Raw genomic sequence first — 26091 nt, 5'->3', positions numbered from 1 at the left:
TGAGTTTGGGTCAGTTTCATAAAGGCAGCAGTGTGTGGATCTGAAACAACTCTGGTTTTGCAGTGTAATCTGATCATTTCCAATGGAGTCTTTGTTAAACTAAAGGACAGGAGGAAATATGGCCCTGAGCTGCACCTACTCTTGCATTTCACTGAGTCTCACCTACAAAAGCTGCAGCCTCTGTCACTGTGTCACTCTGTCCTTTACATACACTGTATACAGGCAAGACAAGTTTATTTGTATAGCACAATTCATACACAAACTAGTTCAAAGTGCTTTACAGAATCATAATCACCTCTGGATGAGTTGAAAGAACAAAGTCAGATTTGTATTTATTTAATTTCCATTATTGAACTGGAGAACGCTGAATGGGGCAAAGATCTGACCCATCTCCAGAGCTGTGAGGGGCGGGGCCACAGCTGTACCACAATAAGTATATTTCAAGTCTTTTGATTGTTGGATAGAAATTTTTAAAAAGTCCATGTATTTTTAACTGGTCCATTTGTATTGTGCATGTACTGGGTTAATGAAGGAAACCGGAGGAAACCCACCCAGACACAGACAGAACATGCAAACTCCACACAGACACAGTAAGACCATGCAAACTACACACAGACACATAGAGAACATGCAGAGTCCACACAGACACAGACAGAACATGCAAATTCCATATAGACACAAAAAACATGCAGACTTCACACAGACACAGCGAGAACATGCAAACTCTACACAGACACAGCGAGAACATGCAAACTCTATACAGACAGCGAGAACATGCAAACTCTACACAGACACAGGAAGAACATGCAAACTCCACACAGATACAAATAAAACATGCAGACTCCACACAGACACAGCGAGAACATGCAAACTCCACACAGAAACAGAGAGAACATGCAAACTCCACAAAGACACACAGAGAACATGCAAACTCCACACAGACACAGAAAGAACACGCAAACTCCACACAGACACAGCAAGAACATGCAAACTCCACACAGACACAGAGAGAACATGTGAACTCCACACCGACACAGAGAGAACATGCAAACTCCACACAGACACACAGAAAGAACATGCAAACTCCACACAGACACAGCAAGAACATGCAAACTCCACACAGACACAGAGAGAACATGTGAACTCCACACCGACACAGAGAGAACATGCAAACTCCACACAGACACACAGAAACAACATGCAAACTCCACACAGACACAAAGAGAACATGCAGACTCCACCCAGACACAGCGAGAACATGCAAACTCCACACAGACGCAGCAAGACCATGCAAACTCCACACAGACACAAATAAAACATGCAGACTTCACACAGACACAGAAAGAACACGCAAACTCCACAAAGACACGCAGAGAACATGCAAACTCTACACAAACACACTGAGAACATGCAAACTCCACACGGACACAACGAGAACATGCAAACTCCACACAGACACAAATAAAACATGCAGACTCCACACAGACACAGCAAGAATATGCAAACTCCACATGGACACAGAGAGAACATGCAAATTCCATATAGACACAAAAAACATGCAGACTTCACACAGACACAGAGAGAACACGCAAAGTCCACACAGACACAGGGAGAACATGCAAACTCCACATAGACACAAATAAAACATGCAGACTGCACACAGACACAGCGAGAACATGCAAACTCTATACAGACAGCGAGAACATGCAAACTCTACACAACCAGGAAGAACATGCAAACTCCACACAGACACAAATAAAACATGCAGACTCCACACAGACACAGCGAGAACATGCAAACTCCACACAGAAACAGAGAGAACATGCAAGCTCCACAAAGACACACAGAGAACATGCAAACTCCACACAGACACAGAGAGAACACGCAAACTCCACACAGACACAGCAAGAACATGCAAACTCCACACAGACACAGAGAGAACATGTGAACTCCACACCGACACAGAGAGAACATGCAAACTCCACACAGACACACAGAAACAACATGCAAACTCCACACAGACACAAAGAGAACATGCAGACTCCACCCAGACACAGCGAGAACATGCAAACTCCACACAGACGCAGCAAGACCATGCAAACTCCACACAGACACAAATAAAACATGCAGACTTCACACAGACACAGAAAGAACATGCAAACTCCACAAAGACACGCAGAGAACATGCAAACTCTACACAAACACACTGAGAACATGCAAACTCCACACAGACACAACGAGAACATGCAAACTCCACACAGACACAAATAAAACATGCAGACTCCACACAGACACAGCAAGAATATGCAAACTCCACACGGACACAGAGAGAACATGCAAACTCCACACAGACAGAGGGAAACGGCAAACTCCACACAGGCACAAATAAAACATGCAGACTCCACACAGACACCGAGAGAACACACAAACTCCACACACACAGAACATGCAAACTCCACACAGACACTAATAAAATATGCAAACTCCACACAGAATCAGAGGGAACATGCAAACTCCACACAGAAACAAATAAAACATGCAGACTCCACACAGACACAGAGAAAACACGCAAACTCCACACAAACACACACACACACACACACAGAACATGCAAGCTCCACACAGACACAGAGAGAACATGCAAAGTCCACAAAGACACAAATAAAACATGCAGACTCCATAGAGACACAGAGAGAACATGCAAACTCCATGACCCAAACCCAAAGCTCATGACCTTAGTCCAATACAGTGATCTAACTGTCAATCACACGCTCCATCCTCTTCTCACTCGAGAACAAGACCCAGAGAGAGTTCACCTCCTCCACCGGAACCAGAGCTCTCCTCCACCTGAGGCAGGGCTCTCCACCACCTGCAGAACAAATACATGTGAATTATGAATATGATTTTATGGCTAAAAAGTTTAAATACATATGTACAGTGGGGCAGAAAAGTCAGCCACCAATTGTGCAAGTTCTCCCACTTAAAAAGATGAGAGAGGCCTGTAAAAACTCAACTTGTGTTTGGAGGAGAAAGAATGCTGAGTTGCATCCAAAGAACACCATACCTACTGTGAAGCATGGGGGTGGAAACATCATGCTTTGGGGCTGTTTTGCTGCAAAGGGAACAGGACGACTGATCCATGTAAAGGAAAGAATGAATGGGGCCATGTATCGTGAGATTTTGACTGAAAACCTCCTTCCATCGGGAAGAGCATTGAAGATGAAACGTGGCTGGGTCTTTCAGCGTGACAATGATCCCAAACACACTGCCCGGGCAATGAAGGAGTGGCTTCATAAGAAGCATTTCAAGGTCCTGGGGTGACCTAGCCTTCTCCAGATCTCAACCCCATAGAAAATCTTTGGAGGGAGTTGAAAGTCCGTGTCGCCCAGCTACAAAACATCACTGCTCTAGGGGAGATCTACAGGAGGAATGGGCCACTACCAGCAACAGTGTGTGAAAACCTTGTGGAGACTTACAGAAAAGGTTTGATCTCTGTCATCTCTGCCAAGAAAGGGTATATAACAAAGTACTGCACTGAATGTTTGTTATTGACCAAACTGTACTTATTTTCCACCATAATTTGCAAATAAATTCTTTAAAAATCAGACAATGTGATTTTCTGGATTTTTTTTGTATTCTGTCTCTCATAGTTGAAGTGTATCTATGATGAAAATTACAGAGTTCTCATCTTTTTAAGTGGGAGAACTTGCACAATTGGTGTCTGACTAAATACTTTTTTGCCCTATTGTATGTGTATGTATTGTACTGTGTCCCTGTGTGGCATCATCAGACGTGTGTGTGTTATTATGTGTGTGTGTCTATGTTTGTTTATATATGTGTGTGTTTATGTGTGTCTGTTCATGTGCTTTTAAATGTGTATGTGTGTTAATTTGTGTTTATGTGTGTGTATATGTGTGTATATAAGTCTGTTTATGTGTGTGTCTGTGTGTCTTTTTGAGTATATATGTGTGTTTGTGTTTATATGTGTTTATATGTGCGTTTATGTGTTTACATGTGTCTGTGTGTCTATGTGTGTGTTTGTGTGTATATGTGTGTGTTTAAGTGTGTGTCTATGTGTGTATCTGTGTGTTTATGTTTGTGTTTGTGTATATATGTGTGTTTATGTCTGTGTCTGTGTATATATGTGTGTTTATGTCTGTGTCTGTGTATATATGTGTGTTTAAGTGTGTGCCTATGTGTGTATCTGTGTGTTTATGTTTGTGTTTATGTGTATATATGTGTTTATGTCTGTGTATATATGTGTGTTTAAGTGTGTGTCTATGTGTGTATCTGTGTGTTTATGTTTGTGTTTGTGTATATATGTGTGTTTGTGTCTGTGTATATATGTGTGTTTATGTGTGTTTATTTGTGTTTATGTGCGTGGGCTCTCAGATGAAGATGGCGTGGAGCGGTTCTTGTACCTCGGCCGCTGTATCCCTCACTGCCCCCGCGGTCTGTACTCGGACAGGGGCGTGTCCTCCTGTCTGCCCTGCCCCCACAACTGTGAGCTGTGCACCGACGCCAGCATCTGCGCCAAGTGCCAGGACAACTACAAGCTCCAGAGCGGCCGCTGCCAACTGCCCAGCTGCGACACAGGTACTTCACAAGTACTTAACACAAGTATACACAAGTATTTAATACAAGTACTCAACACAAGTATTTAATACAAGTACTCAACACAAGTATTTAATACAAGTACTTAACACAAGTATATAATACAAGCATTCAACACAAATATTTAATACAAGTATTTAATACAAGTACTCAACACAAGTACTCAATACAAGTACTCAACACAAGTATTCAATACAAGTACTCAACACAAGTATATAATACAAGTACACAACACAAGTATTCAGCACAAGTATTTAATACAAGTATTCAACACAAGTATTTAATACAAGTACTCAACACAAGTATTCAGCACAAGTATTTAATACAAGTATTCAACACAAGTATTTAATACAAGTACTCAACACAAGTATTTAAAACAAGTACTTAACACGAGTATTTAATACAAGTACTTAATACAAGTATTTAACACAAGTATTTAACTTGAAAAAATACAAAATGTATTTAAACAGCACATTTTCAGGAGCCTGTGGTCAGTCCAAGTGTTCATGGTCCTGTTTAGGAGTCTGATTTTACACAAAAATGTTATTTGAGAGGGACTTGTTTAACAGCATAAATCAGCTCACCTGTTATAGTTCAGTCAGTTCTTTCTGGTCAGACTGTGTTAAAAACAAAGCTCAGATTAAAGGAATGTTGATGACATCAGTTGCAAAGTATCAACTGAATGTCATGATACAGCTGACACTGTGAGTCCACATAAAAACTATTATTATTATACTATATGTGCAGTATTTTTAGGAGTTATATATTTGATCCTCTACAGCTGAAATATTCTCAAGTTCAGAAAAATAACAAAATGCTTCCCTCTTATTAGGCCTGTCATGAAAACACATTTGCAGTTGATTAATGAAGAAAATATAGACGATAAACAATAAAATTGAAACTAATTTATGACAAACACAAAAACCCTGAACTAGAAATATCCCCAATTTTTTTTTTAAACCAACAATATGGTTAAAAAGATGAATGAGACGCTTCAGTCATTGGTCAGTTTAGTGAGTACTAGTTATTTATTTAACTGTATATACTTCAAACCATACTGTAGTACATAAAAGTAACAAATGTATGAAAAAGTACTCATGATAAATACTGGGACCAAATACCACCTTCCATCTGTCTGGTCTGTGTGAAGTCCAGGCAGTAATTATCCTGTTTCATGTGTTTATTCTTTCATAGTTTATTACATTTACTGCAGTTCGATTTTCAAATCAACATCTTGTGGATCAGTGAGTTTGATGTTAAAGTCCTACTGGAGTGACCTCCCCTGGTCAGGAAGTACATTTCCCATTCATTTTCCCACAGATTTTCCAGAAAAAAATGTAATGTTAAAAATGTTAAGGCTCAGGGTTAATCAGCTCTGTGGAACTAATGACACAAGACCCGTACTTTTATTTAAATCAGTCTCTGAAACTTTATACACAGCTGAGTTATAAAAAAAATAAAATAAAATAAAAAGAATCGTGTGCTTTAAATGAGTTTTTTGGACTTAAACACTTTGGTCAGCTGAAGTTGTTTTAAATGTAAATAAACATGTCTTTTGTTTGTTGTTTTGTTTGTTGTTTTGTTTGTTGTTTTGTTGATCCTAACGTGCCTCTGTTCTGTCCATGTGCAGGGCAGGTGCAGGACCCGGACACAGGGGAGTGTGTGGGCTGTGAGGCGGGGTGCAACACCTGCTCCTCAGGTTTGTGCTGCATTATAAAAGGAAATGCTGTGTGTGTGTGCATGTGTGCATCTATCTATCTATCTATCTATCTATCTATCTATCTATCTATCTATATATATATATATATATATATATATATATATATATATATATATATATATATATATATATATATATATATATATATATATATATATATATATATATATATATATATATATATATATATATAAATAATTAAGATAGAAAAGTTATGTCTTCATGGAGCAAAGGATCATGGTCTATGCATAGACTGTATATGTAAATGGACATAGCTAACCTGCTAGCCAGTACATTCCAAATGGGAAGTGATCATGTGCGCGCTTCCAGCTCTATTGACTCTGAGTCCCCTAACTCTGTACCTGCTGCTGTCAGACTCATCATTTTAGTCTTAAATGTTCTTATTAACCCTCTACATGACCCTGGAGGTTTTTATTTCACTTTTGTGTCTGTAAATCAAGATATGAACATTAATAACAGATAAATCAGGTACCTTCTTTCCCTGAGGTCGCTCCCGCTAATGTTAGCAACAGGTTTGATTGACAGTATTGCCAAGCGCTCGCTCCCTGCTGAACCAGTGGTGTGGACGGAAAGGGGCGTTACCTTCAGCCTCACTCCTTGGTTGCTATGATACTCATGGTCAGGATTCCAAATATGGAACTGTGCTCCAGATCGTCCCCTGTAACTGCTAGCCTTCATTTGAAGCCGAACACTGTGGGTGATGTCATACTCACTTAGTGCACTTCTTTAAATAATTCACAGTGTTATCTTATTTTGAAACTGTTGATGATACAAGATCACAATATTCTGGTTATTGTTATTAATCTAATATTGAACTTGTCTGTAAATGTAAATATAAACTCTGATGTTTCTCCACAGAAAACCGGGCCGTCTGCAACAGCTGCAGCGACGGATACTTTCTGTAAGTCATTAGAACATATCCACATTTTGTAACAGTGACTCAGTTGGTAAAGTGTTTGTCCATTGAGCTGACGGTTGGTGGCTCGAATTCCCCTTGCGACATAAACATCTCTGCTATAACAGTCAGATTGTTGTGTTCTTGGGCAAGACAATTTGTATTTATTCTCATTACAGCAAACATTGTTCCAGATGAGGCAACTTGAGGAACACCAAAAAATAGTGTTTATCCTATTACACTCTCTAATAAATGTAACACCAGACCATTCTATGGTCAGCGTGTGGTCACTGTTCTGTGGTCACCATGTTTGGAGGAAGTTGCTGGACAATAAGAAAATCCACTTAAACATGAAAAACAAGATGGATGCCTGGTATTTACTGACATTTCTCTTCTCAAAAGTCGATAATGTGACGAGGATTCACTTTTTCTCCATTTCCCTGCCTCCTCTTATATTTAAAGTGACAGAAATGCGTTTGGACAGTCCAGTGTTTGCAGAGGTTTCTTAAACACACCTCTGACCCCTGTTGCGTTTACTGTCTCCAGGAGAAACACAAAACCTGCTATAAATGAGCCAATATGGGGAGGTGTGAAGCGGCTCCAGTTAATACACAAACACATGGAACAGTTGTCAGGATTTATTTCAATTTAATATAATTATCGAACCGGCTTTAAAGTGTGTAGCCATGTTTATTCATGCTTGATTCAAAAGTCTGTCTCTGAATATATATATATATATATATATATATATATATATATATATATATATATATATATATATATATATATATATATATATATATATATATATATATGGATAAAAAATGACAAAAAGCTTGAAGAATTTCTTTTACTATGGCTTGTAAAATGCTTTGTAAAAGATGTCCATCATAACATCCAATTTGAACATTGCAGAGGCAGTGATGTAATCTTAATGATCCCATTAATTTGACCTGATTTTGGTCTAGACAAGGGACGATATGGAAATTTTGTGTGATGATTCTCATGGTCAAAATAACTGTGATTAATGGTTATATCACAATAATTATTAAAGTTGCTGACAGTTACAAATGTTCTGGATATGAATCATTATAATTTTAATATTATGAATAAGTTTGATGTTTAAACAATGGTTTATTGCACTTTGTCATCAGTGAAAACAACTACACTTCAGCAGAGAATACTCTGGATGAGCAGAGCTGTCAACTGAAATTTGGGGGCTCGAGGCAATAAGCCTCACATGGGCCCCCCTCTAATACAAATTAATAGGAAGAGACTCAAATTCTGGGCCCCTGAGACCCTGGGGCCCGGGACAACAGACCCCAATTCTCACGATTATATAAAAAGTCCCATGAACGATTATTGTCAACCCTTTTATCACAATAAACAATATTATTGTTTATGTTCCATCCCGACTTTGGAAAAGTCGGAGGGTTCAACTGGAGACACATATGAGGGTTAGGAAGACATGTTTATCGTGTTCTGTGGGGACGCACCGATATCATACTGGTACTGGATATACAGATATCAGCTTCCAAGTATCGGTTCAGTCGATATCCTGATTAGACATACACACTGATGTAATGAGACTATTTGCAGGTCATAGTCGGAACAGAAAATCTCAGAATGTTTGAACTTTTATTTACACAGAGCTGCTGTGTCGTTACTTGAGAAAAAATAAACAGCTGCATAACACGTTCAGATCAGTTTTGTCTTATTTTTGTTTAAAGTAAATAAATGCTGTTTTTAGTCTCTGCTCTGGTATTGGCTGATATCAAGAATCAGCAGATACTTAAAGCTGTAGTATCAGAATCGGTATCAGAACTGAAAAGCTGGATTATACATCCCTAGCACAGACTGTATAAAGAAGTGGACTAAGTGAGTGTAACGTCACCCGCAGTGTTCGGCTCCAGTAAAATGAAGTTCATCGAGGCTAGAGCAGTTATTTGGAGCCGAGTTTCATATTTGGAATTCTGACTGTGAGTATCACAGCAACCAAAGAGCCAATCCGGAGCGAGCCTGTTGAAGGTAACGCCCCTTCCCACCCACACTGCTAGTTTCACAGAGAGTGGGTGCTTAGCAACGCTGTTAAACCTGTTGCTAACGCTAGAGGGAGCGACCTCAGGGAAAGAAGGTGCCTGATTTGTCTGTTATTAATGTTCATATCTGGATTTACAGACACAATAGTGAAATAAATACTCCAGGATCATGTGGAGCAGGTTAATATGAACAATTAAGACTAAAATGACGAGTCTGACAGCAGCAGTTACAGAGAGAGAGGACAGGTTTTTTTTTATTTTAATTTTTTTTACAGTTTTTCAATGTACAGTGAATTGGAGCCAGAGTTGATGGAGCTGGAAGTGCGTCCATGATCACTTCCTATTTGAAACGCGCCGGCTCGCAGGTTAGCTATGTCCATTTATATATATAGACTATGATCCCTAGTCTTGTGCATTTGACCCGTCCTTCTCTGTCACTGCAGAGAAGGAGCAGTGGACCTATCTCCACACATTGAGCTGGGCGTGGTCAGGAGTCAGGATGACCTTTAGCTGGAGCAGGTCAGCACTGGGAGCAGGTGCAGAGCTGGGCCTGTTGAGTGTCATGTCTCTGGGTGTGTCTCAGCTCCTGTGTATTCAGATGTATTCATCTGGACAATGGAGCTGGGAGTGCTGTGGGCTGGAGCAGTGCATGCTGGGAGCTGATGTGTCTCCAGGCTTTGATACAAAGACCTACATTTACTCTGATGTGGCAGAAACTGCTCTGACCTCATGTGTTTTGTTGTGGTCATTTTTCAGTTGAAACATTTTAAACACTTTTAAAGGCCCTGTACTTGATTTTGTAAAAAAAAAAAAAAAAAAAAAAAATGTGCAAAATGTGTTTTGCCACAGTACAGATCATAGATGGACACAGAAAACACTCTGTTCCACCTTCTGATGTCATCGTGTGGTAATACAGGAAGTGCTCCACTGTGTCCACACACCTTCACTAGAATCATTTGGATCATTTCAGCCCTGGAATTGGCAGTGTTTTCTGAACTAAAGGTAAAAGGAGCTGTTAACTTGAAAACTACCACTTCATGACATCACAAGGTGGAACAGAGCATTTGGAGCTTTGGAGATGTAGACAGACTACTAATAAAGTGTTACTCAAACATGTGTGAATGAAACAAAACACAACTCCAGGTCTGTTTTTCAGGAGGTGACAGCATTAGAACATGGTTTAAAGCTCACAAGAGTCAATTTTGTGTAACATAGGACCTATAAAGAAATTCATCATCTGCTGCCGTTTACAGTTTCAGGTCCAAGTGTCGGAGGCACTGTCCCCAGCGCACATACGCCGACCCTGAGAGGAGGAGCTGTGTGTCTTGCCCCGCCCCCTGCACAGACTGCAGCAGCAGCAGCACCTGCCTCTCCTGTCTGCCCAGCTACTTCCTCAACGGTAACACACTCATTTTAGATGGTTTAACTGTTTTTTCAGTCTTATAGCTTTAATTCATTAATTACTCTATTTTGTATCTTTATGTTATTCAAAATATATTTTAATATTTTAGTCAAACAGTTATAATTAAAGGTCCTATCTTTCACAAAACTGACTCTTGTAGCTTGAAGTCATGTTATAATGCTGTGTTGTTGTTGTTGTTTTTTTTGTTTGTTTTTTTTCAAGTTAACAGCTTCTTTTACCTTTAGTTCAGTAGAGATTTGCAATTCCAGGGCTGAAATGATCCAAATGATTCTAGTGAAGGTGTGTGGAATTTAAAAACACAGTGGAGCACTTCCTGTATTACCACTTAATGACATCACAAGGGGGAACAGAGTATTTTCAGTTTGAGAGTGAGCCTAAATATGCAGAGTTTGTGTGTTAAACATGTATGAATGAAACAAAACACAACTCCAGCTCTGTTTGTGAAGAAGAAACATTAGGACAGAGATCAGAAAACAGAGTAACATAGGCCCTTTAAAGCTACCATCAGGTTTATTTTATTTATTTATTTATTTTTATTGGTAGAGGGCAGACGTGAAACCTGTTCCTCCTCCCTCCTCCTCTCCCTGGGCCCCTCCCCCCTCCTCTCACCTGGCCCCTCCCTCCTCCTCTCACCTGGCCCCTCCCTCCTCCTCTCACCTGGCCTCTCCCCCCTCCTCTCACCTGGCCCCTCCCTCCTCCTCTCACCTGGCCTCTCCCTCCTTCTCTCTCCTGATCTTTGTTCAGACTCACCTGTGCTCTCTGCTCTTCTTCTGTCACACCAAAGCTGGCACACCATCAAACTGCAATAACATAGACAGCATCTAGTGGTGAACTGTGAGAATGCAACCGGGGTGGGCCAGCCAACTTAATTATAAATGGTAGCTTTAAGTAATTTTATATCGTTTTTTTATCTTTATTTTTGTGCATTTTGTTTTTCTGATGTTCTTGTACCTTGCAACTCTGAAAATTCCAGATTATGGGACAAATACTGTCTCTTTTATCTGATCTCATTTTATCAGTTATTGGGAATCATCAAATACAAAATTAACAGCCCGTGTTCATTTGGTTTGTAAATGAGGCGCACACAGAGAACATGCAAAAGACACAGGATGCAAATGGAGAGGCAGAACACCGTGTTTACAGCAGCAGCAGTGTGTTCTGATGTGGTTTTGTCCTGGGCTCAGCTCCACATGAGCTGTGCAGGCTCAGGTCAGATGGAGAGGTCAGGTCACACAGTTACCATGGCGACTCGCTGGGAATTTAGACTTTTTACTAAACTATCTCCCTCCATAAATCAGATCTGTTCTACAAACTGTTCTGTTCAGATGTTTAACCATGTTCTAGTCATTTCTTCTCATTGAGCTTCTGAAGTTGTATTTGGAGTGATTTATGTTTGAGTAATCTTTAATCCACTATTTTCAAGACGCTATTTTGTCGATCTAGACCCGTTTTTCAATTCCATTGGTACACGCCCACTGTGACGTACACCCCCACTGTGACGTACACGCCCATTGTTTGACTTTTCAGCATTCATGATTTGCGATCTTAAAGGTGCACTGTGTAACTTTCCTGGTTCATCAGCTGCTTGTCTCCATGGAGATGTTATTGCTTTGCCTGGAATTCTCCGCAAAACAGCATTAAACTTTCACTCTGAGGCATTTATTCAATTACAGGCCTTCTTAGCGTTTTGAAAAACATGCATTCAGACATGTGAGCAGGGTCGCCTTTCCACAGATCTGACCTGTAACTTGGTCTACAGTGGCATCACCTACTTTTCTCACTGGAGATAAAGAAGCCATATAAAGATGCCATACTGTGGAACACCTCAGGAAAAGCAAAAACATCTCTGTTAAGAGTGTTTTGTTTATTATCTTTTTGATGTAGTACATTGACATTTTGCAGTGCTGTCATGCTGTGTGCTACATGTGCTTTTGTCTTCCAGGACTGAAGTGTGTGAAGCAATGCCCTCAGCAGACCTTCAGTGACACCAGTGGGTGGCGCTGTGAGCCCTGTCACTCTTCCTGTGTGTCCTGTCGGGGTCCGGGGCCCTCAGACTGTGAGCTGTGTCAGGGAGGGGCCGCTCCTCTGGGGGGGCAGTGTCCAGGGTTCAGCTGCCCCTCGGGACAGTTCTTTGATGGTCAGTTCATTTTTATTCTATTTTAGATGACATCACCACGTTCAACAGGCCGCTCAGACTGAACACAGATAAAAGTGGAGTAGATAAACTGTATATGGCTCAAATGCAGAGTCCTCTTGTGCCACAGTGAGCTCTTGGGTCTAGAAATGATCAAGTTGAGCATTTGTGAATTCATCTTTTGGATTTTTAATGACAATATACAGTGTAATCAGGAAAAAAAAAAGTCTCAAATAGAATCACTAAAATGTAGTTTTTATTATTAAAGTTGAATTAAGTTATGAGAGTGAGAGAGATCGTGAGCTGTACTCAGGGTCAGGACACAGTAATGACTTTAGCTCCCTCTGCTGGACAACATGGAAACACAACACAAGAGGAGACAGAAAAACACTGAGGCGTTTGTCCGGGACACTGTTTTATCTGATTATACACAGCTCATACTGGAGAGCATTTGACAACATAAGTCTATATTTCTGTTCTGATTCATTCAAATGTTTCTGTGTTTCAGTGAGAGCTGGAGCGTGCTCAGTGTGTGACATTTCCTGCATGAGCTGCTTCGGCCCTGCGTCTCTGGACTGCTCCTCCTGTTTCACAGGTACATGGAAAAAAGCCCCACTGTGCAGCTTTTTAGTCAGAAATAGACTAAGATAAAAGCATGTAGCTCAGGGGTGGGCAAACCTTTTGACCGCAATTTGCCCATTCCTGATGTAGATTAATTTTGGTGGTTTTTATTGCCCTAAAAACACGTGACTTTACTATGAGTGGGATTGCATCTCGACAAACCTCCACCTGTTTATCTCCATAGAAATATTACTCACTTGGCCATAAATTCCATGGTATGGTTTTCACTTTCTATTTCAATGGAGTCAATCAGGTGCCGCCTTCAGAAAGTTCCATGGTGTTGCTTTAGTGCTGACTTCTGATTCACATTCTTGTCTTGTTGTCAGGGTTCTTCTTGGACCAGGACGGCTCGTGTGTGGAGCACTGCCCCTCTGGCTCCTTTTCCAACTCTGTCCTCGGTGTGTGTGAGAACTGCGCCTCCTACTGTCAGCTGTGTGCAGGCTCCAGTGATAACTGTGTGAGCTGCTCCAAACACGGACACACGCCTTTCCTCCACCAGGGGAAGTGCTGGTCTGAATGTCCTGAGTAAGTCTGAGGTATAGACTGCGATGTTCATGTATGTGTAAGTGGGGCGACAGTGGCGGAGTGTTAGTCCCCCAGCCCGAAGGTCAGAGGATCGAGTCCCGCATAGACCAAGTTCTGTCGTTGTGTCCTTAGGCAAGACACTTCACCCACATTGCCTAGTATGAAAGTGGCGTGTGTGCGAATGATAGGTGGTGGTCGGAGGGGCCGATGTATGTGTAAGTCTGAGGTATAGACTGTGTGATGTTCATGTATGTGTGTTCACTCTCAACAGGGAAGTGAGGCTGTATTCATGGGCTTCAGCTTCCTGTTTATTAGCAATGTTCTGAGCCATTCAAAAGATAAAATATTTATTTTTTGATTGATAATTGCTATGGCAACAGTGTTTATTTTTCATGACTCTGAAACTCATGGACAGGAGATATGATAATCCTAGGAGCGTGGCCGCAGATGTTTTTCAAGGGTTAGAATTTTTCTCACACTATTGATATTTTGTGGCTGATGTCATCCACATTCCCTGGGGGTGTGATGCTAACTGTAGGCACTGCTCTCTCTGAAGCTGTGTTACTTAGGTTAGACTTTAATCTGAGGTTTGATCACGGGCTTCTGGAAATGTGCTGTTTTTGTCAGTGTTTGCTAATGTGTCTCCATGGTAAAAACAAGCAAAACAAATATCTGCATAGGTCAGTTTATAACATTAAATACAGGAGCTGGTGTGAGTATTATTATCGGGGTATTTCTCTTTAAAAGTGTTATCATGAGGTGTAATGATGTCCCCTCCTCTTGTTTGTTTCAGTGGTTTCTTTGAGTCAGAGGAGGGGCTGTGTGACCAATGTGGCGCCCCCTGTCAGACCTGTGACGGGGGCAGCTCCCAGTGCCTGTCCTGCTCTGAAGGGTACTTCCTGGAGGGGAGGGTCTGCAGACTGAACTGTTCTGAGAAGATGTACCAAGCTGACGATGGGACGTGTAGACACTGCCCCTCCCACTGTGACGTCTGTGCCGACCTGCACACGTGTTTGAGTGAGTTGGCTTTTTAATCAGCCCTGTTGTGCTTGTGTCTCTTGAGTTATATATATATATATATATATATATATATATATATATATATATATATATATATATATATATATATATATATATATATATATATATATATATATATACATGAGTATCACCAATTAAGAAAATTAAACTGGAGAAGGAAATGAGTACCTCACAGTGGGCGTGTACGTCATAAAGGGCGTGTCACAGTGGGCGTGTACTGGTGGATGTTAAACGGGGATAGATCAACAAAATGGCATCTTGAAAATAGTCGATTAAAGATTACTCAAACATTAATCACTCCAAATACAACTTCAGAGGCTCAATGAGAAGAAATTACTAGAACACGGATAAAGATCTGAAAAGTTTGCATAATAGGCTTCAGTCTGACTACAGTCCTGGTGTGAGGTTCTGTGTCTTGTGTGTTTGCAGAGTGCAGTTTCTTGTACCTGATGTTGAATGGCGTGTGCAGAGCCAGTTGTCCTGAGGGGTACTTCGAGGACATGGAGGAGGGGCGCTGTGGGCCGTGTCATACCACCTGTGCCTCATGCTCTGGGCCCCTAGGAGGCGACTGTGAGACCTGCTCCTCAGTCAGCCCCATGCTCTACAAAGGGACCTGCCTCAGAGAGTGTCCTTCTGGAACATACTACCAGACAACTGCCAAAGAGTGCCAAGGTACAATCCCAGAACTCCAACAAACATTTCTATATCCAAAACACTTCACTACAGTGTTTACCATTAAGAGAGGAGACTACGGTGGCCCATTAGTCTCATTTTCTGCTTTAATAATGAAATTGGCCAAACAAATGCTACATTATGCTTGTGGTATTGTCATAAACATATAAAAGTATCTATATTTATTGCATAATCAACTATGTCTACCCCATTGACACGTCATGCTGGGGGTGGTTCTACATGTAGCTCTCTAGCAGAATGTTCAGCAGTTACCATGGTGACACAATGCACACATTAGTAAACACTTGGTTTTAAGATGGTCTCCAAAACTCAAGAAATAAATACAAAATCTATTTAAACATTCTCAGGAGCCGGTAATCAATCTGAACGTTCACGGTCCTGTTTAAGAGTTTGATTTTACACAAAAAGGTGAGAGTGACTCAATGAAAAACTGTTGGCTAATGCTAGCTAGCTTGTGACTGTGATGTTATTTGAGAGGAACTTGTTTAAGAGCACAAATCAGCTCACCTGCTGTAGTCCCAACTAATTCAGGTTTTGAGTTAAAATAAAGCTCAGATTAAAGTCTAATAGAGCTTCAGACAGAGTAGTGCCTACAGTTAGCATCACCACATTCATTGCACCCTTTGTCTTTCATTACCCCTGAGCGTTTGTTGTTCTTTATGTGCAGAGTGCCACCAGACGTGTGCCAGGTGCAGGGGGCCTGAGCCAAACCAGTGCACAGAGTGTGAGAGGGGCCTGGTGCTGGACCCCAGCTCCCTGCTCTGTGGTGTGACCGGGGATGCACACTGCCCCCTAGGGACCTACCTGCAAGATGACCATTTTACCTGCTCCAGCTGCCACAGGGGCTGTCTGTCCTGTGAGGGCCCTGAGCTCTGTTCCACCTGCGCGGTCCCCCACTACCTCCACAGTGAGCACAGGGTTTTCATTCATAATAATAATAATAATATTGTAATACTAATATTTTAAAGGTCCTATATTATGCAAAATGGATTCTTGTGAGGTTTAATCTACGTTCTAATGCTGTTCCCCCTCAAAAACAGACCTGGAGTTGTGTTTTGTTTCACTCACACATGTTTGAGTAACACTTTATTATCAGTCTGTCTACTGAAATAAAGTGTTACTCAAACATGTGTGAACACTGAAATGGTCCAAATAATTTTAGTGAAGGTACATGGAGTTTAAAAACACAGTGGAGCAATGGATTCACACACACACACACATATATATATATATATATATATATATATATATATATATATATATATATATATATATATATATATATATATATATATATATATATATATATATATATATATATATATATATATATATATATATATATATATATTTTAAGTGTGTTATTTAAAATCAGGCCCGTCTAACCCTCACTGCGTTACATTCCCTCAGATGGATCCTGTACCCGCTCTTGTCCTGAGGGCACATATAGCTCCTCACAGGATGCAGACGGGCGACAGCTGGGCGTCTGTCTGCCCTGTGCCCCCGTCTGCTCCAGCTGCAGCGGGCCATCGGCCAAAGACTGTCTGACCTGTTCTCCAGGACACCTGCGCCTCCTGCACCTCTGTGTCAGCCGCTGTCCCACAGGGTAAAACACAAACACAGAGAAAAAAACACAAACAGAGTAAAACACAAACACAGAGTAAAACACAAACAGAGTAAAACACAAACACAGAGTAAAACACAAACAGAGTAAAACACAAACAGAGTAAAACACAAACACAGAGTAAAACACAAACAGAGTAAAACACAAACACAGAGTAAAACACGGAGTAAAACACAGAGTAAAACACAAACACAGACTAAAACACAGAGTAAAACAGTAATACACAGAATAAAACACGGTGTAAAACACAAATACAGAGTAAAACAGAGTAAAACACAAATACAGAGTAAAACACAGAGTAAAACACAAATACAGAGTAAAACACGGAGTAAAACACAAACACAGAATAAAACATGAAGTAAAACGCAGACTAAAACAAACACAGAGCAAAACAGAATAAAACAGAGTAAAACACTGAGTAAAACACAAACACAGCTTTAGATGGAGAGACGGCAGCTGAAGGCCAAGAGCTGCTAGGCCTAAATGCAATACTGATGCTTTGTAGGTGATGTCATCAACATTCCCTGGGGTGTGATGCTAACTGTAGGCACTGCTCTGTCTGAAGTTATGTTACTTTAATCTATGTTTTGTTTTAACACAATCTGACCATAAAGAGCTGACTTAGCTGGAACTACAACAGGTGAGCTGATTTGTGGTTTAATTCTGTTTTTAGTCCTGGTTTAGACCTGGTTTAGACCTGCCTTAGTCCTGGTTCAGTCCTAGTTTAGTCCTGATTTAGTCCTGGTTTAGACCTGGTTTAGTCCTGGTTTAGTCCTGGTTTAGTCCTGGTTTAGACCTGGTTTAGTCCTGGTTTAGTCCTGGTTTAGTCCTGGTTTAGACCTGGTTTAGACCTGGTTTAGTCCTGGTTTAGTCCTGGTTTAGACCTGGTTTAGACCTGGTTTAGTCCTGGTTTAGACCTGGTTTAGTCCTGATTTAGTCCTGGTTTAGTCCTGATTTAGTCCTGGTTTAGTCCTGGTTTAGTCTTGGTTTAGTCCTGGTTTAGACCTGGTTTAGTCCTGGTTTAGTCCTGGTTTAGTCCTGGTTTAGTCCTGGTTTAGTGCTGGTTTAGACCTGGTTTAGACCTGGTTTAGTCCTGGTTTAGTCCTGGTTTAGACCTGGTTTAGTCCTGGTTTAGTCCTGGTTTAGTCCTGGTTTAGTCCTGATTTAGTCCTGGTTTAGTCCTGGTTTAGTCCTGGTTTAGTCTTGGTTTAGTCCTGGTTTAGACCTGGTTTAGTCCTGGTTTAGTCCTGGTTTAGTCCTGGTTTAGTCCTGATTTAGTCCTGGTTTAGTGCTGGTTTAGACCTGGTTTAGACCTGGTTTAGTCCTGGTTTAGTCCTGGTTTAGTCCTGGTTTAGTCCTGGTTTAGTCCTGGTTAAGACCTGGTTTAGTCCTGGTTTAGTCCTGATTTAGTCCTGGTTTAGTCCGGGTTTAGACCTGGTTTAGTCCTGGTTTAGCCCTGGTTTAAACCTGGTTTAGTCCTGGTTTAGTCCTGGTTTAGTCCTGGTTTAGACCTGGGTTAGTCCTGGTTTAGTCCTGGTTTAGTCCTGGTTTAGTCCTGATTTAGTCCTGGTTTAGTCCTGGTTTAGTCCTGGTTTAGACCTGGTTTAGTCCTGGTTTAGTCCTGGTTTAGTCCTGATTTAGTCCTGGTTTAGTCCTGGTTTAGTCCTGATTTAGTCCTGGTTTAGTCCTGGTTTAGTCCTGGTTTAGACCTGGTTTAGTCCTGGTTTAGTCCTGGTTTAGATCTGGGTTAGTCCTGGTTTAGACCTGGTTTAGTCCTGATTTAGTCCTGGTTTAGTCCTGATTTAGTCCTGATTTAGTCCTGGTTTAGTCCTGGTTTAGACCTGGTTTAGTTCTGGTTTAGTCCTGGTTTAGTCCTGGTTTAGACCTGGTTTAGTCCTGGTTTAGTCCTGGTTTAGACCTGGTTTAGACCTGGTTTAGTCCTGATTTAGTCCTGGTTTAGTCCTGGTTTAGACCTGGTTTAGTCCTGATTTAGTCCTGATTTAGTCCTGGTTTAGTCCTGGTTTAGTCCTGGTTTAGTCCTGGTTTAGACCTGGTTTAGTCCTGGTTTAGTCCTGGTTTAGATCTGGGTTAGTCCTGGTTTAGACCTGGTTTAGTCCTGGTTTAGTCCTGGTTTAGTCCTGATTTAGTCCTGATTTAGTCCTGGTTTAGTCCTGGTTTAGACCTGGTTTAGTTCTGGTTTAGTCCTGGTTTAGTCCTGGTTTAGACCTGGTTTAGTCCTGGTTTAGTCCTGGTTTAGACCTGGTTTAGACCTGGTTTAGTCCTGGTTTAGTCCTGGTTTAGACCTGGTTTAGACCTGGTTTAGTCCTGGTTTAGACCTGGTTTAGACCTGGTTTAGTCCTGATTTAGTCCTGGTTTAGTCCTGGTTTAGTCCTGGTTTAGTCCTGGTTTAGTCTTGGTTTAGTCCTGGTTTAGACCTGGTTTAGTCCTGGTTTAGTCCTGGTTTAGTCCTGGTTTAGACCTGGTTTAGTCCTGGTTTAGTCCTGGTTTAGTCCTGGTTTAGACCTGGTTTAGTCCTGATTTAGTCCTGGTTTAGTCCTGGTTTAGACCTGGTTTAGTCCTGATTTAGTCCTGGTTTAGTCCTGGTTTAGTCCTGGTTTAGTCCTGATTTAGTCCTGATTTAGTCCTGGTTTAGTCCTGGTTTAGTCCTGATTTAGTCCTGGTTTAGTCCTGGTTTAGTCCTGGTTTAGACCTGGTTTAGTCCTGGTTTAGTCCTGGTTTAGATCTGGGTTAGTCCTGGTTTAGACCTGGTTTAGTCCTGGTTTAGTCCTGGTTTAGTCCTGATTTAGTCCTGATTTAGTCCTGGTTTAGTCCTGGTTTAGACCTGGTTTAGTTCTGGTTTAGTCCTGGTTTAGTCCTGGTTTAGACCTGGTTTAGTCCTGGTTTAGTCCTGGTTTAGACCTGGTTTAGACCTGGTTTAGTCCTGGTTTAGTCCTGGTTTAGACCTGGTTTAGACCTGGTTTAGTCCTGGTTTAGACCTGGTTTAGACCTGGTTTAGTCCTGATTTAGTCCTGGTTTAGTCCTGGTTTAGTCCTGGTTTAGTCTTGGTTTAGTCCTGGTTTAGACCTGGTTTAGTCCTGGTTTAGTCCTGGTTTAGACCTGGTTTAGTCCTGGTTTAGTCCTGGTTTAGTCCTGGTTTAGACCTGGTTTAGTCCTGATTTAGTCCTGGTTTAGTCCTGGTTTAGACCTGGTTTAGTCCTGATTTAGTCCTGGTTTAGTCCTGGTTTAGTCCTGGTTTAGTCCTGGTTTAGTTCTCTGGTCCTACCCTCACTTATGGCCATGAGCTTTTGGGTAATGACCAAAAAGCAGATGCTGGTGAACTTTTAAATGAGTTTCCTTTGCAGGGTGGCTGGGTCCTCCCTTAGAGATAGGATGAGGAGCTCAGTCACATGGGAGGAGCTTGGAGTAGAGCCGCTGCTCCTCCATGTAGAAAGGAGCAGCTGAGGTTTGGGCATCTGTTCCTGGAGCCTCATCTCCCACCAGGAGGAGGCCCCGGGGAAGACCCAGGACACGCTATGTCTCTCGGCTTGCCTGGGAACGCCTTGGTGTCCCACCAGAGATACTGGAGGAGGTGTCTAGGGTGGAGGAAGTCTGGGAGTCCCTCCTTAGACTGCTGACCTCGTGACCTGGCCCCAGATACAGGAAGAAAATAGATGGATGATAAGAGGAGAAACTGAGGAGGCAGGTGGTTCTGCTGCTGTGGAACAAAGAGCTTGAGATTGAAAACATACCTGCTTCTGAATATGTGGTTGTTGTTCCATGAATCAAGCAGAACACTCCTCATCATTATTACTGTATCACTCTATAAACACTCCTCATTATCACTGTATAACTCTAAACACGTCTGCAGGTTTTACAAAGGCGGCTCTGAGTGTAAGAAGTGCCATCACTCCTGTGCCATGTGCTCGGGCCCCGGTCCAGAGTCCTGTCGAGTCTGTGTGCCCCCCCTGCTGGAGATACAAGGAACTAACCTGTGTGTGGAGCGCTGCCCTCAACGCTTCTACCAGAGCGAGCATGTGTGCAGGCAGTGCCACATCAGCTGCCAGACGTGCTCAGGTAAACAGGCATTTTAAAGGGCCCATATCACACAAAACAGACTCTTGTGAGGTCCTCAAAAACAGACCTGGAATTGTGTTTTGTTTCATTCACACATGTTTGAGTGACACTTTATTATTAGTCTGTCTACATCTCCAGAGCTCAAAACACTCTGTTCCACCTTGTGATGTCATCATGTGGTAATACAGGAAGTGCTCCATTTCAGCCCTGGAATTGTCAATCTTACTGAACTAAAGGTAAAAGGAGCTGTTAACTTGAAAATTACCACTTCATGACATCACAAGGTGGAACAGAGCATTTGGAGCTTTGGAGATGCAGACAGATTAATAATAAAGTGTTACTCAAACGTGTGAATGAAACAAAACACAACTCCAGGTATTACATAGTGCTCCTTTAGGTTTTGTGGATGAAGAGTGCCAAGTAGGGCATCTGACATCAAGTGCCTTTGTGTTTTCAGACCCATCTCCTCAGGCTTGTCTCACCTGTGACGATGGAAACACTCTGAAGGACAACGTCTGCTTCCCTCGCTGTGGAGAGGGGACGTACTTTTCAGAGCAGGTGAGTCAGAGCTCTGGAACATTCATCTACAAACTAAATGTGTTTCAACTGTTTTGAGTCCTTTGTCATTTCTGCTCTTCATGTTAAATATAGTTATTACTAATTAAATAGGCTAAAATAATCAATGCATGAATATGGGTGACAAAAATGGAACGATTATGTCAAAAATCGCTGCATGTGAATCACAGACTGTATAAATAAGTGAGTGTGATGTCACCCACAGCGTTCAGCTTCAGTCAAATGAAGCTCTTCGAGGCTTTGGAATTCTGACCACTAAGCAACACTGTCAATCAAAACTGTTGCTAAAGCTAGCGGGAGAGACCTTTTTATTTGTTTGTTATTAATGTTCATATATTGATTTACAAACACAGTAGTGAAATAAAAACCCCAGGATCATTCAGAGCGGGTTAATACAAGTCTGACAGCAGCAGTTACAGAGAGAGGGGACACAGTTTTTCAATAGAAAGTGAATTGGAGCCAGAGTCGATGGAGCCGGAAGTGCGTCCATGATCACTTACTATTTGGAACGTGGAGGCTAGCAGGTTAGCTATGTCCATTTATATAGTCTTTGATTTATAAAAAATATCTGCATTCGTATAGTCATGGCCTTAAACATTTGTAACCAAAGCTTTTCCGCCTTCAAGTCATTCAACGCGCTTTACATTAATGAAATACCCATTCACACACACACATTCAGACACCAGCGTACACAGACAATGGGGGCGAGGAGGAGGTTAAGTGTCTTGCCCAAGGACACAACAACAGCATTCATCTGTGGGAGCTGGAGTCACACCGGTAACCTGCGTCTCAGTAGATCTGACTGCTCTCCCAATTATTTTTATGTCGAGAGGGGGATTCGAACCGCTCACCTTCAGTGCTTTTATAGGTGTGTGTGTTTGTGTGCGCATGTATGTGTGAAATCGTCTTGTGTTTTGTGCTGGTCGTCAGGAGCAGGCCTGTGAGCCATGTGACCGGTTCTGCCGTCACTGCTTCGGTCCCAGAGCGCAGCAGTGTGTCAGCTGCCATGACGACGCCGGTCTCCATGCGGTGGAGAGCCGCTGCGCCCCCTGCTGCTCGAGCCACAGAAACACCACAGGCTGCTGCGTGTGTGACATCCGCACAGGTACGTGACATCAACTATTATCACTTATCAGTCAAAGGAATGCGAGGTTACAGAAGTTCACATTTAAAAATACCTTGAAAAATATTTATTCTTAGTGATCGGGCTTATAACTACAGCACTGACATTATGAAAACCATCTGAGTTGTTCTAAAGTCTAATGTGATTTCTGTACAGCCCTGTGTGTGGAGGCTCCCGTTCCCAGGCAGGGGTCAGACACAGACCTAAGCTCCGCCTCCAGAGTCCTGAAACATACATCGGCCGCTCTGCCCCTTGTCCTGCTGCTCACCCTGGGTCTGATCTGCGGAGGTGTGGCCTTGTACCGTGCTCACTCCAGGAAGAAGCTGTGCTGGAGGCGGAGCTACGAACGGCTGAGCGGAAACGCCACAGAGTCCATGCCCCACGGCGTCCCGGAGCCCGACAGCAGCGACGACGTGGATGTGGTGTACACCAGCCGAGGGGGGTGTGTTTACAGACGGTACAGTTTCAGTTATGAGCCTGAACCGTAGACTTAAAAACAGCCAGCAACACGGTCATGTTACAACATTATGAGACACAACGCCTTCTTCTACGCCTTATTCTCCACCTTCATCTCCACCTTCACCACAGACCTACACAAACAGACTATTACTATTGACAAAAGCAGACCGGGGCATCCTATGACCCCTTGACCTCTTTAATACGCTCCCTTACAACCTTTTATAATATTTTAGTCTAGTATTTCACTACAGTACCCTATATTTAGAGCATTTATTAGAGAGTTTGTTTGGCCCAGTTCATCTGTTTCTCTACATTGTTTAGGTATGTGTAAGTACTGTTACTTTATGTACAAATACTGTTAATTTAAGTAAGTTAATAAGTAAAAAGTATTCACCAGAAATACTCAAGTAATGAGCGCCTGTTTGGTCCAGTGTTTTAGTCTTGATGTAATCAGATGAAATAATGTGCAAACTCTGGCATGAAAAGTAAAAGTAAATGCTATATATATATATATACCGGTATATATATATATTTACGAAATACAATTGTTCTGATGTTTTCATGATGACAGGGTGCCGGGGAAGTATAACCAAACCTTTACAACACAGTCCAGTACGAGTATTGCTGTAGCTGGTGTGTTTCTATGGGACAGATCTGAAATTATATGTGAAAAGCTTAGAGTGTATATATAAACTTATCCTGACTCTATGGAGCAAAGCAAACCTCAAGCACAAACTCATAACTGTTACACATATTATAGGTCTGTCATAATCACACATTTTGAGGTTTGAAGTAAATATACTAATCGATATTGATAATATTGAACCTCATTTCTGCCACTGACACAAAAACCCAAGAGCAGATTTAAACCAAAAAAAACTATTCTAAATCTACAATATTGTTAAAAATCATGAGATGAAATAAATAAACAGCAGAATGAAACACTTTAGTCGTTAGAGTCTGTAATGAGTCAGACAGGTTATTTATTTAAACTTTTATGGCTTAAATCTGATCATATAGGCAAGAAATAACCAAAAATGTCCCAGTAGTGCAAAGAAAAAGTAACACAATAAATACTGACCCCAAAAATATGTAGTTTCATTTTTCATAAACTGAGACCGGTCACTCGCCCTGGTTCAGTCGCAGCTCCAGACTCCAGACCAGTCCAGACGCTGTGCAGCGTTTGAGCAGAAGAAACTTTGGGCCTCTGGGTCATACTGACGTGAGCTCACACACACAGATGTTTAATGATGAGCCTGATGTGAGTGTTTGAGCCCAGCTTCATATTGTGTTTTTACTATAGGAGCAGTACTCTTATCACACGGTTTTACTGTTACGTGATTTTTGATGCAAGAATGTACTAAAACAAATGAACTTTACCATCACATGATCAATGGTGGAACATAACAAAGTAGTAGTAGTAGTAGTAGTAAAGTACAGTACTCAAGTATACATTTGAGGTAACTGTAATTTACTTCAGTACATTTTACAGTGTGTACTTTTTACTTTTTCTTGAATACATTTGAGAGCAATATCTTACTTTTCAGTCCAGTTAAAAAATGTAGTGGAGTAGAAAGTACAAAGTATTTTTTATTATTGTGTGACACCTACTGAAAAGGCTGAGGGTTTATTTTGAACACATTCATAATTTGAACAAAATAAAAATATACAAATAAAAACAGATTGAAGACCTCAAAATCTGTGTGAAATACTTTTACTTTTTACATTTTTAAACGGGTACTTTAAAACTTTAACTTTCACTAACTAACTAGTATTCTTTTTTTGATCCAGTATCTGTACTTTTACTTAACATAATCGAGTACTTCTTCCACCACTCCATATGATATTGTAACACTAAAATTTTACATTTACATCCATCAGAGCTGGACTCACTGCTCCTGACAGTTCTCTGTTTGGCCACCAGAGGGCACAATCCACTTTGTATAATGTCAAGTCCTCCCTTGTTAGCCATAAACACTTGCTTTTTATCAATAAATCACATGACTATAAACATTCTTATGACTTGTAATGCTGCCTCCCCATGGACAAAGAGAGGTACAGAACATCATCACGCTGACCTAGTCCCCGTTTCATCTTGACCCAAGCTTAAAGGTCCCATATTACACAAAATGACTCTTGTAGCTTTAAACCATGTTATAATGCCATTACCTCCTCAAAAACAGACCTGGAGTTGTGTTTTGTTTCATTCACACATGTTTGAGTAACACTTTATTATTAGTCTGTCTACATCTCCAAAGCTCAAAATGCTCTGTTCCACCTTGTGATGTCATGAAGTGGTAGTTTTCAACTTAACATCTCTTTTTACCTTTTGTTCAGTAGAGATTGGCAACTCCAGGTCTGAAATCATCCAAATAATTCTCGTGAAGGTGTATGGAGTTTAACAACACAGTGGACCACTTCCTGTATTACCACATGATGACATCACAAGGTGTAACAGAGTGTTTTCAGTTTGAGAGAAGAACTCAGCCTAAATATGCAGGGTTTGTGT

The 26091-nt window shown here is 41.3% G+C and overlaps 1 protein-coding gene across 1 annotated transcript in view; it reads left to right on the top strand.

Moving 5' to 3' along the window:
- The window catches only part of LOC117372450 (proprotein convertase subtilisin/kexin type 5), a 24476-nt gene extending 483 nt beyond the window's left edge, over positions 1-23993 (top strand). The window contains exons 2-14 of the mRNA XM_055222540.1: positions 4393-4596; positions 6245-6313; positions 12655-12849; positions 13355-13441; positions 13794-13992; positions 14786-15009; positions 15463-15705; positions 16394-16633; positions 17137-17332; positions 21219-21424; positions 21882-21982; positions 22931-23105; positions 23280-23993. Coding sequence (XP_055078515.1) covers positions 4393-4596; positions 6245-6313; positions 12655-12849; positions 13355-13441; positions 13794-13992; positions 14786-15009; positions 15463-15705; positions 16394-16633; positions 17137-17332; positions 21219-21424; positions 21882-21982; positions 22931-23105; positions 23280-23611 — 2471 coding nt within the window. The 3' untranslated portion in view covers positions 23612-23993. The remainder of the gene's footprint in view (positions 1-4392; positions 4597-6244; positions 6314-12654; positions 12850-13354; positions 13442-13793; positions 13993-14785; positions 15010-15462; positions 15706-16393; positions 16634-17136; positions 17333-21218; positions 21425-21881; positions 21983-22930; positions 23106-23279) is intronic.
- Positions 23994-26091: the final 2098 nt, after the last annotated feature.

The sequence above is a fragment of the Periophthalmus magnuspinnatus genome, chromosome 6 (assembly GCF_009829125.3).
Source record: "Periophthalmus magnuspinnatus isolate fPerMag1 chromosome 6, fPerMag1.2.pri, whole genome shotgun sequence".
Classification (NCBI taxonomy): Eukaryota; Metazoa; Chordata; class Actinopteri; order Gobiiformes; family Gobiidae; genus Periophthalmus; species Periophthalmus magnuspinnatus.
Note: the sequence above shows the minus strand (reverse complement) of the source record. Positions and strands in the feature narration are given on the sequence as shown.